The 12,274-nt window shown below is 39.3% G+C and overlaps 2 protein-coding genes across 3 annotated transcripts in view; one reads left to right on the top strand and one right to left on the bottom strand.

Moving 5' to 3' along the window:
* Positions 1-5,236, top strand: part of smyd3 (SET and MYND domain containing 3) — a 31,948-nt gene extending 26,712 nt beyond the window's left edge. Inside the window, exons 9-13 of one of the 2 annotated variants that reach the window (XM_085908358.1) lie at positions 49-159; positions 1,599-1,686; positions 1,801-1,975; positions 4,325-4,433; positions 4,595-5,236. In XM_085908358.1, the coding sequence (XP_085764484.1) occupies positions 49-159; positions 1,599-1,686; positions 1,801-1,975; positions 4,325-4,433; positions 4,595-4,693 (582 nt within the window). In that variant the 3' untranslated portion in view covers positions 4,694-5,236. The remainder of the gene's footprint in view (positions 1-48; positions 160-1,598; positions 1,687-1,800; positions 1,976-4,324; positions 4,434-4,594) is intronic. The other variant, XM_085908357.1, reaches the window with a different exon arrangement.
* Positions 5,237-6,371: 1,135 nt separating this feature from the next.
* kif26ba (kinesin family member 26Ba) overlaps positions 6,372-12,274 on the bottom strand; it is a 49,829-nt gene continuing 43,926 nt past the window's right edge. Inside the window, exons 26-28 of the mRNA XM_085908262.1 lie at positions 11,332-11,582; positions 10,841-10,985; positions 6,372-9,926 (exon numbers count right to left, since the gene is read on the bottom strand). Of these exons, the coding sequence (XP_085764388.1) occupies positions 9,778-9,926; positions 10,841-10,985; positions 11,332-11,582 (545 nt within the window). The 3' untranslated portion in view covers positions 6,372-9,777. The remainder of the gene's footprint in view (positions 9,927-10,840; positions 10,986-11,331; positions 11,583-12,274) is intronic.

The raw sequence follows: 12,274 nt of genomic DNA, 5'->3' as shown, positions 1-12,274 counted from the left end.
CTGGAATGAAGGAATGTTGAATTGAATGTTTTTGTTTTCTGTGTTTAGCTAACAATTAGTTACATAGAGACGCTGTCATTGACGGAAGAACGTCAGAAACAGCTGGAGGACCAGTATCATTTCACATGTCACTGCCAGAAATGCAACTCTCAAGACACAGTAAGACTTTTGAATATTCAACTGTGGAAAAAAGTTCTGATCTTGCGGATCTTGCAGATTTCCTTTTTAAGATTGCCCAATAAGTTTAGGTCAAAGGATGTTAATACATTTGAATACTACTATTGTATTGATATTTAAAATTGTATTGATATTTTTCTGGTGCGTAAAATTGTTCACTGTCTTGTATGAGAATTATTTAACTGCAGTTTGCTATGCTAAGAAATAAACACCACATTTTTCACAATTTATTTTGGCACGTTCAGGTATCCTATTCCACCCTGCCACATTTCAAGGACCTCTGATAACCCCAAATAAAATTCCGATTTCCTCGTAGGCTTTATTTGACATTCCTTTTTTTTAACAGAAACCTAATTTTGTGCTATCACTAACTGTTAGTTTTAAATTGGCCCAATAAACCCCAATGCACGATACCGCCACCACCACGAACGATGTTGGTTGTTGTGTTTGTGCCAGAAATCCCTCTTTGAATGAAGGCCAAAATGTTCCACCATCTTGGATGTGTAAAGTGTTAAGAAAAAAAAAAGAAAAAAACACACCCACTAGCTATGTTACTCTTACCCGAGCGTATCAGAGCAGAACACTCTCATTTTATGGTGTCTCCTGCTTGCTTCCTCTCTGTCACACTCGCTGGCCATCTGCCTTCTCTTCTGACTGACTGCCTTCTGGGAAAAAAAATAACCAAAAAGCTTTCACCTGGCCTTTTCTTTTTCATCTGTCTGATCCCCCCCTTGGATTATAGTGTCTTGCCATCTCATTCTTAGCCTGACTTTGCCACTTGCACTATCATTGTATTGTCATGCAACATGCATGCACTTTAAAGTATCTTTCATACGCTCATGTGCACCCTCAGACTTTATTTAATCCGCCTTTGTTCTGCCCGCGACGGTCCATAACGGCTTTTTGTCGTGCCGCCGCTCTCTTTAATCTTCCGATGATGATGGCGGGTTGCTGGGTTGTGACCCAGAGTTGACATCAAACCTTGTGTGTGTGTGTGTGTGTGTGTGTGTGTGTGTGTGTGTGTGTGTGTGTGTGTGTGTGTGTGTGTGTGTGTGTGTGTGTGTGTGTGTGTGTGTGTATACGCTCAAGGTGCTTTTGTGTGCACACATAAAATACGGTAAACCGCAGTGCTTGTAAAATAGCTTTTTGCAGTTTTATGATATTGGTGCAAGCTTTCAAGGTTTCAGACGAGTGAACTTTGACGTCCTTGCGTCTCCGCCAACGTGCCATTGATTGTGTTGAAAAAGAAAAATTGGGTTAGCCTTGACAGTCGCTGCAGATATTTGTCCTCTTTGAGAAGGAATTTGAGTATTTGCTACTTCATGGCCTGTTGGCTATTTTTGACAAAGCTTTCCTTTTGTATGACTAGATTGTTCACATATAGAGAATAATTGAATATCTTGGTTTCCTATCTTTTCCAGGACAGACTCATGCAGTCTGGTGAACAGACAGCGTGGCTAAAGTTGAAGGAGGCTTTACCCAAATTAGAAGAAATGAAGGCAGCCTCAGGTATCATTCAGCACTAATGTTAATTCAATGACAGTTTAAATTCGGCTCCTCTTAAATCCAAGCATGTTACATGTAATTCAGTACCAATAGTTATTTTCTCAAATAACTCTTCAGATTGGCAAAGCCTTGGAGAGAGTTGTACACGTCTTTTATCAACCGTGGGTGCTGACGTGCCTGATGACAACCTCTACAAGCTCCGATTGACCGATATGGCTGTGGATTGTGCCGTTCACCTCGCTCAATGGGAAGAAGCCACAAGACACGGGGAGAGGACACTTCCAGTTTACAGGTGAGCAGAAGCGCAATGTTTATATGTTATGAGATTTTTTGTTTTGCCACAGCAGTGCCAAACAACAAAAATGTTCACCGAAAAAAATGTAATATATGTTTTATGTATTGGAGATTTTGCATTGGAGAGAGAAATACTTGGATGCATTGAAGTCAAGCAAATAATTCCATTTCTTATCGGTGGTTATCATCACATATTTTCTCTTCTTTGTATCACGGGTACATTGTTGTGGTAGCATCACCAAAAAAAAAAAAAGCCAAAGAAAAATAACTTTTCAAGATCCCAAGTGAGAAAGATCTTAAAATAGGAGCTGGAATGAAAACGAGTTGGAAAATGTGTGTTGTGACGTTCTTTAAACTTGACTTTTTATCTATGCTGCTCCAGTTGCTGCAGCAACGTTCCATCTTTCATCCTGCCCACATTCTGTATTCCTTTCTTCCACTTTGACTTTTTCCACCAATTTCACTTTAGAATTTAGAGGCATTGTTGTGTATTTCTTGCATATCTGCAACAGAATATCTCCACTTTACAAATATTTTCTTGCTTTAAACGGGGAGCCTTGTGTCCATATTTCACATGATATCACGTTTTCTATTTTGTTTTATACTTGGAAGACCATATTGCGCAAACAATGCAAATGTAGTAACGGAGCGAATATCATGCAAATGTATTCCATTTGGACTTTTGCTAGAATGAATGTACGGCATTGCTCATTTAAATTAAAGCTGCATTCATTATAGCTTTGGCTAGAATACAAAACACAATTAGGCAGACTATAACTAATCTCTCCTCCGCGTTTGCATTCACAAAGATAATCCTTGCTTTCCTCTCACAAACATCTCATGAATTCTATTTTCCGCTGGATTTCCCTGGAAATGCATGCGTGCCTCCTTCCACAAGTGTCAACGTCTCCTCGGTGCCCTCTTCTCATTCTCGTAGCCCAGAGCTGTGGCCTTCTAACGAGCTGCCTTCCACATAAACCTATTTACTCCCCGGGGAGGAAAATAAGGGGGGGGGGGGGGGACCTTAATGAAATAATTGTAATCCCTGCCAGTGTGTGCATACAAAGATGAAACATAATTGGAGTCGCTTCTGCATGTGTGTTTATTTGCTCGACATGGCCGCTTGACTTGCCGTCTCGCTAATTAAATCAATATTGTAACTTTTTATTATTCATTCAGCACTAAGACCTATTTAGTCTTTGAACTTCCTATTTAATGATGGGGCAAGGAATTTGGTAATTGCTTGGCTTTGTGATTATCAGATAGTTAGCCTTGAAGGTAAAAACATTTGGTTTGTTAGTGAATATAATGTAAAACTGTGTTGCAGTTTTCAATTATAGAGCACATGTTATTTAATTATTAGTAATTACAGCATAAAAACACGTCACTGGTGAGTTTGGCTTTATTTCACAAGCAAAGGATTCAGATGAAAGTTGCCCGCAATGTCGACTTTTAACAGTGTCACCAAGCTCCTTTAAGGTGCCCATGACCTGACGCAATATTGTCAAAGGGCTTCTCTTGACCTACAAAAGAATTCTGCCAATATCCAGTTTGCTTGTGTGTGCAGTGTTATTGTTCAGCCTCATATTCTTTAGAATCAAATAAGTCCCATTCAAGCTGCTGCACAGAATTCACACCCGCAGCTATAGCGGAGTTTGAGCCGACCCTAGAGAGGGTTTTTAGTCTCACTCGACTTCATCTGGAGCATTTTCTTGCGGCTTTAGCGAGGTTACATCGAATCATTTGGCATGGATAATCAAGACAGTGCCTGGTTGGGGGACAGAGGAGGAAATGGAAGGGAAGGCTTATGAAGGAAGACTGCAGGAGAGGGGAGAAGGCAGAGTGTCACCCACTTTAATCCCTGCAACTAGCTGCACGAATTTAAATGAAAAGGAGGCGAGCAGGGAGCATGATAGGAGAGAAAAAATAGAGGATAAATACTCAGGCTCAAAAAATGTTCCTGCATTAAGGCTGCTGTGTATAAATTATGAAACCATATATTTCATGATTCATTTATTTATGCACAGTTGTACTGTACGTGTGTGTTGGTATGAACAAACGGATCTAGGCTGTGTTTGACACCATTAAACAAATTCAAATTAATTCCCAGGTAAACAAACAAAATCTTGCATCGTACATGCTTGCCATCTTTCATGTGTTCAAAATGAATGCTAACAGTATGCGTATGCAAATTCTTCTGTTGCAGCTGTTCAGAAATAAATCCATGAGAGATGCAAAAATGTAAACTATATGGCTAAAAGAATTAACAATTGTAGACTAAAATTTCTTGTTGCAGCTTCTCAAGGTCATATTTGCTTTAATCTAATTCGCTTTTCTTGTTCTGAAGACTTTACTACCCTGATCCCCATCCCGTCCACGGAGTCCAGCTGATGAGAGTTGCAAAGCTCCAGCATTATTTGGAGCGTATTCAAGATGCACTGGACACTTTCAAACAGGTTTGTACGACAACTGTAGATTAAAAAAAAAAAAATCCCCCATAAAGGTTTGTAGTAAGTTTTTAGTTCATCCTGACATTTCACCCAAAAGTCAAATCACCCTGACCTTTAGTTTGTTTTGAAAATGACTAACTGAAAGTGTTTTCTTATCTCTCCACCAGGCCTTTGAAATCCTCAAAATCACCCATGGAATTGATCACCCCTTGGTGACTGATTTGTTGGTCAAAATGGAAGAATGTCGCTTAGAGATTAATCGATAAATCAACTGGATGTAATTCAAGGCAAGCTGTAATAAATGTCTCTTTTTTTTAACAGCTAGATGTGCAAAACCTGACAACAAAAACAGTTCAAGTCCGTTTGTGTGAGATTTTTGTCTCTCGTGTCTAATCTCTAGATTCCATTGCGGTGACTTTGTTTGACGTGTGTACGTGTGTTTATAGCAAAGGCAACCTCTCAAAACATTCATCCTCCCCTCACCACATATCCATCACACACTTCCCATGATAATCCCTGTTATTGTGTGGGTTATTCTGTCAGTGTGCGTTAAGGCTGAAGAGTGTCTGTGATGGAATGTGGCAATGTGGTCATGCTTCACACACACACACACACACACACACACACACACACACACACACACACACACACACACACACACACACACAGTTGCCTCTTTGTTAAAAGGATGACAACATTTCCTCTGGGAGCGTAAAGTGTGTGTTTATGGGTTATGGAAGGATTACTGTGACATTGTCTGCTTTTACAAATAAAAGGTTTTGCATTTCTGACTCTTTTCGCTATCTACATCGAAAAGACTTGTCGATTACTCAGCTGTGAATAACTGGCACTTTACCATATTTGTTCAGATTATTATTTTCCAATAGTATATGAAGCAAGAGCTATATCAGTCCAATTACCCTTATCAGTTACGAATAAGCATTCAATAAAAAGGATTACAGGATTTCATTAGGTTGCAGTTTCCAGTTCTATATGTTAATATTTGGCTTATCCTATTCCACAATTACTATAGCTGCTTGAAGGATTAACTGTCATTTTCAAAAATAAAGCCCTCAAGATTTTTTTAGGAATCGTTGGAGAATTGCCTTTTCAAAAAAATCAATAAAATCCTTAAATAGTAATCATGCTTGAGGTAGACTTCATAAAATGCAAAATTCTGTAGTTTGAAACCCTTGTTGGAAACCCTACTTTTAAAACCTAGTTTGAAACCCTAACCTCGCTTTAAAACCCTAGTCGAGAACCCTAACCCCAGTCTGGAACCCTAATTAGCGATCCCAAGACTGGTTGGAAACCCTAGTCGGAAACTCTAACCCCAGTCTGAAAGCCTAGTTCAGGGGTCGGCAATTACTTTTTGACGTGGGCCAAAAAAAATTCAGACAATGGCATCGTGGGCCATTGCTTTTTTTTTGGAGGGGGGGGTCCCTACTATTTAAATGATTAATTATTATATTAAAATTAACATCATCTTACTTTTAAAATGCATTTAATTTAATTCCATTTGAACAGACCTTGTTATGTTGTTAATTTGACGAAAGACGGTCCAACAATAGAAACATCACACTACATCTCCCTCTTTCCTCTTTCTCCCATCAACTGGCACAGACCATTAAAGCAGATTTACTGTCGTCACTCTCACAGCCTGTCACTTTTCCCCCTGTCATTCGCCCAACACTTCAAATTATAGTCATAACCTCTCTTTGTCAAACTGTTGCTCCAACATCAAAATTCTGCAGCATCGAACACAAAAACACATTTATGATTCTTTTGCGTCCTATTAGAGAGAGCCAGCACACCACTTTGAGACTTTTTTTTTTGTTTTGTTTTTTTGTTTTTTAGAGGTTCTGCTATGCTTTTGCGTACCGCTGGTAGATTGTTTAGCATAGTTGAACTTTTCCAAGAAAGCAAACACACGATAAATTTTTTAGTACATTCCTTTATTTACATTCGGCCATCTTTTTTGTCCATCAGCACGCTGTTCCAGCCTTGAATCATGCACAGAGAATATCACACTTGATGCGCTTCTGAATTTTCAAACTGATTTCCATTTTTTATGACATTGTTTGCGCATCTGTTCTGCAGATTGGCACTTATGACTGAAACAACCCCCCCCCCCCCCCAAAAAAAAACCCAGACTTGAAACAAACAAATTATCTTCTTTTTTGATATGTAACGTTATGATAACTCTCACATCCACAAACATAAGACACATTTTTTTGGCCATTGACCCACCTCAAGAAGGGGATTTCCATAACATTACCATTACCTGGTTGGTGTAAATAATGTTACATACACTAAGATTTATTTAACTATTTTCAGTTTTGTCTTCAACCATGACCAAAAGGAATAATAGGAGAGTATAAATGTGATGTGCACAATATATACAGTTAAACCTCAAATTATTTATACCCTGGACATGTTTCGACTGGAAATGACACGGGAACTGGCAAATGACCGTTAAAAGACATGAAACATATTTCCATCATTTTTTTCTTTTTTCAATCTTTTGTTGTACCCTAAGCATCATCTTAACATCTAGCCAAATTGAACTAATTTTGAACATGGAATGTTTTCCAAATTGAATAAAAAAAATTTAAAAAAAAAAGAGAATAGCATATAATTTCAATTATCATTATTTCAATTACATTTTACCATCAGTTGACTTCATTGTATATTTTTTTTAGCTTAAAGACCCACTTTAACAGTAAGTATGGCTAATGAATTATTTTGGGCATTAACAACATATTTAGTATATTTAGTGTGTTTGGCAAAGTATATACAGTCATCTTTTTTTTTATTTTTTATCCTAAATGCATAGTAACCTTTAAACATCGTAAGGCTTAAATAAATACACATCAATAGCTGAAATAAATAGACTTTGATCCACTATGAGAAAGAAAATAAGAAACATTCTGATGTTGTACTCTCTGTATAAACACATGGAAAGGCCAGTTTATCAAACATACATTAGCGTTTTTTCTGTTCCCAGGAGATTACCTCCAGTCTGCCTCTGCATGTGTAGATAAATGACTTTCACTTAAGTCAGCCAGCCATGAAAAGGTCCAAAAGCTCACACAGTTTATATCCTGCTACTCTGTTACGTTATCTCCTCCAATTTGGCATCCATTGAACACTGAGAAACAAATTGCTCAGGAGAAGGAGGAGGGCTTGTGAAGCATCGAAGCTGTTGTAGTGATGTTCAAGATATTTTTTTTTAAAGGTTATTTCTGACACAAATCACTTTTTCATAAATTTATATTTGTACAAACATTTAGAGCATAAACATCTCAAGCACCATAGAGAAGAATATAAAATCATGTAAAAGACATGGAACCCAGCAGAAATCACTGCCTCTGAATTTCAACTTTATCCCTAATTTAAATCCTTTGATGATGTCATTACATATGAATACATTTTTAGAATATTTGTACTGACAGCCATAACTACTGCTACTTTTTGGAGACCATAATTCCTTATTCAAATTTCTAGATTAAAACTTGCAACGTTGTCCCGGTAATAATTGTAATACTTATCTCAATAAAGGCTTTGTTCAATTAAAAGTAAGCTCTATTTTCCATGGCCAATAGCTCTCAGTCAAATGTTGTGTCGCTGAGGTTTTCACGTCGGTGTGAAGGCTTCATTAGCTGAATCGTTGCAGATCCGTGACATAGCGTCGAGAAAACTGTCATCTCGAATGAATCGCAGACGTGAGACGTCTCGTGTCCCCCAAGTAAAACCGAATGCGGTTAGCATCTCTACATGGTCCCATTGCCTTCCATTAGTATAAAACACACACACACTGACAAGTCATCGAGTTTCTTTACAATTAGAGCCGTACGACACGGATACAAATAACAGACAAGTGTCGATCGATGGATGCTCCGACGGGAATGAAACATTCCTGTGCTGCTTTGTGAACACGGAAAAGCCATCACATCATGAGCAGCGCAGACATTTTGAGAGTAGAAAGTCAAGCTCAACACGCCACCAAAATAAATAATAATTTGCTTTTTTTTTTTAAAAAAAAAAACAAAACACTGAAGTTCCACCATATATTTGGTCCCTTTGTTACTTTTATAAATAACCTGATTCCATTTGTTCTTTTTGTATTTTTTTAATTTAGCTCTCTTGGCCAATGTCCTCAACATATAAAATATCTTGTATGAGAAGTGTTTGAGTTAGAAGCTTGACAGGGTGGCACAAAACAAATACATTTGTTTTGTAGAGCCCTGGCGTTTTTAATATTCTGCACACGTTACAGTGTTGCCTTGAGATACGAGTGAAAATAAAATGTAAAAAGTTTCAAACTTTTTAATGACTCCCAGGGGAATTACTATCAAACTAAATATAAACCCAGCAGAATATCACAGCAGATAATGTCTTTGTCGAAAGAAAGCGACACAAAATTAATTATGACATTGCATTTTATGGTTTTTACTATATGTACTTATAAAGTGCAAGAAAATAGAGTGCTATTTTAAAAATTAAACCGAGGCTGGAACAGATTTATGGCATTTCGATATGGAAAGACGATTTAAGATACAACCTTTTTTCGAGTGGCTAAGGTGGTCTTAAAGGAAGTCAATTAAAATCTCAAGGCAACACTGTTTAAGTTTAGAGACTGGTGGATTAGGCTCTATCTCACCTTCGACCATAACAAAGACAATCACTATAGACAAAAGATGGATAAATCATAAAAGACCCCCACATATGGCTGAATTCACTTTTTTATGGCAGCTCAGGTGTACTTGGCGGGGGCCTGGCTCACACATCACTTGAACCCACACAAAGAAGTACATCGCATTTCCAGATGGCGATGAATCCATCAAAGATGCTCATCGTTGTATGTTTTCCTATGCTAGCACCATGTAGACAAAAAGTCAAGGAGAGTCTTGGTATTGTTGAAGCGTTAACAAGGCACTTTTTCTCATTGAGTTTATTTATCCTTCTGACTCCTGACTACTTCTTGGTCTTTTTTAAGAATTGAACAAAGGGTCATGCTGTGAGCCCCAAATTCTGTATTAAAAAAAGATGGCAATATGGGTCATATGCCACCAGTTGGTGGTTTGAAAGCTTCTTGGTAAACTGCTTCTTCAGCTATTTTGTCCTTCCAGATGAAGACAGGCTCTCCCCAATGACCATTTACCTATTGTACATCTCCAATTGATTCATCCATCACTTGTCCCGCTTACCTACACGTGGAGAAGAAGTGAAGAAGATTGGCTCAGTCCATCACGAGAACCCTTCTTTCAATTATCCCAGACGAGAAGTATTTATTTGGCAGCGGTTTCTACATTGACAGAAAAAGGTGTTCAGCCGCCTCGCCGTGCATCTACCGATGTCTGGATGACACGTCAAAGCAAGTGATCATCATGAGGTGAGCTTTGCAGAAGTTCACTCTATTCTCCAGTTTATCCGTCACCGTCTCCAGAGCTTCCAAATATTCCAGCGAGTCCACCTCGTAAACCTGCTGCAGCTCGACTGTATGAGGAGAAAAAAAACAACAACATCAAGCTTCAGGTTCAAAGCGAGTGACTCGAATTCCTTTAACAGTAAGTATGTTGAGATCCGATGAGCGTCAAACATTTTCATGCACATCAAACCAATCAGCGATTCTCAGTGAGTGTTGCATCACCGCGTTAAGTGCTACTTTGTATTGATTTGTAATGACTCTTATCAGTGGAGGCCACTGCTTATATATATATATATATATATTTTTTTTTTTGCACCACTTCATCTTAGTAATGAGGCTTTTATGCACTTTAACCCTGCTGTAATGTCCCTCTTTATGTGATTGCACTGAGAAGCTTCTGGCAGAGTCCCATCACGTTCTTAACATTGCCATCCTCATTCATCCAAGGAAAAGCAGCACATCCAGTTTGTGAGCCCTGACGTTGTTGCCCTCACATTGAACCCTCATGCAAAGTCATATACTGCCGCATTCATCACACTTCTCTGCCCAAGTATCTCATTAAGATTCTCTATTGAGTTGTCACCCATAATGATAGCTATGTGGTTGCTGTTAATCGCTTACAATGATGAGTGAGTTCATTATCACAATTTAAATGATCTCCGTGGAACCACTGACTTACTGGACTGTTGCTCTTCATCTGACACATGAAGGCGATGTAGCTGATGTCAGAGCAAATTTTTTCACTTCACTTGCGTATGTTGATAAATGTTCCATTTGCATGCAGCAGTGCAGCTAAATGCCACATCACCATGTTTGCTTTGAAAGCTAGGCTCCACTAATCGAGCTATGTCAGAGAGCTTTCACAGGATCTGATGGATCTTATTGTTCAGTCAGCAGAAGGGAAAACAAATTTCAAATGCATGAAATATGCCATTCAACATCATCATTAAAACCGTCTGAGATATATATATAGGAAACTTACACTCGGTGGTCCATGTTTGAGGCTCCAGCATCAGGTGCTGTTTGGTTTGTTCCAGCTCTTTCTTCAAGCACTGGTATTTGGCTCGGACCTCGCTGATGCGCTGCTGACGGTGCTCCAGCAGGCGAAGCTTGCCACTGACGTAAACCTGATAAACACACAGCCACAAAATGAGTGCACAATCTATTCCAGTACTCGCATACTTTCACATAATCACAAACCCCTCAAGAGCTTCGCTGTCTACTGGGTGGCACCGAGCAGCCTAACAGGCGCAGATGAAATTTAAGTGCTTCTCAGAAGAAACCTACAGAGGAATCTAATTTCATGCTTTCCTTTCTGTGAAACACTGCCATCATTTCATGTCAGATTAATGTGTGGCAGCCAAACCCCTCAATTATAAATTGTATTTGGCATTCAGTGTGGCGCATTTGCTTCAAAAAACGAATACGTTAAAATATAATTCATGTCGTTTTTCATCCCACCTTGGTCTCCACCTTGTCCTTCCTCCTCTGCAGGCGCTCGACATCATCGATTTCGTACACCTTGATCTCAAAGGCCTCCGTTGTGGCAGCTCCCGGACCTCGTAGGTTTGCAGAGGCGGGCGGCCCCAGTGGTCCGTCCACCCAACATGCCCCCGGGCTGGAGGAGGAGGAAGAAGAAGACGTGGCGGCCTGTTTGGCCGAGCGGTGAGGAGACGTGGAGGAGTCCAAGGTCAGTGCCGGAATCAGACGACGACGCTGGAGACCTAAATATATATCGAAAAATGGCAAAGATACCTTGGAGCAGACTTTCTTGACAGTGAGCAAGCTTTCCAAAATGTCAACAAATCCACCTGCCAGGAGGTAATTCTACACTCCAGTAGCACAACGAAAAGGTTATTCCAATTTATATCGATAATGAGACGCGCACTTTGCTGAGCTGCCTGTGTCAAAACTGATTTGACGCACATATCCATTGTCATGCTCAAGCAGTGGCCTGTGATTTGGCAGCCATATTAAAGGCTCCTGCGTAATGTGCTGGTGAATGTAGATTCATTATAGCCAGCAGCAGCAGTTCCCCTCTACCATTTCACACATGATTGGTCCAGGTCACCTTTCCTACCTGACTCCTTGTGCAAGCATATTTCCCGCACACTCACACACACACACACACACACACACACACACACGCACACATTTTATTCCTACTGACACCGCTTTTGACACCCCTAAGACTACACTTTGTCACTTTTTGGACTTTTACGGCTTTCAATAGATCGTCTGAAGTACTGGTCGCAAGTGCAATTCTTTGTGCTGTTGGAATTGCTGAGTGAGCATGTTAGCGTTGCTCCTAAGAAGATGCAAAAAGTACGAATATTACAATGATACATTTGAGAGGTTAGAAAATACTGATTATACAAAATAGTACTTTAGCAAGTCACAAATGTAAAAATATAAA

The sequence above is a fragment of the Syngnathus leptorhynchus genome, chromosome 3 (genome assembly GCF_054491065.1).
Source record: "Syngnathus leptorhynchus isolate UIUO chromosome 3, UIUO_Slep, whole genome shotgun sequence".
NCBI classification, from domain to species: domain Eukaryota; kingdom Metazoa; phylum Chordata; class Actinopteri; order Syngnathiformes; family Syngnathidae; genus Syngnathus; species Syngnathus leptorhynchus.
Note: the sequence above shows the minus strand (reverse complement) of the source record. Positions and strands in the feature narration are given on the sequence as shown.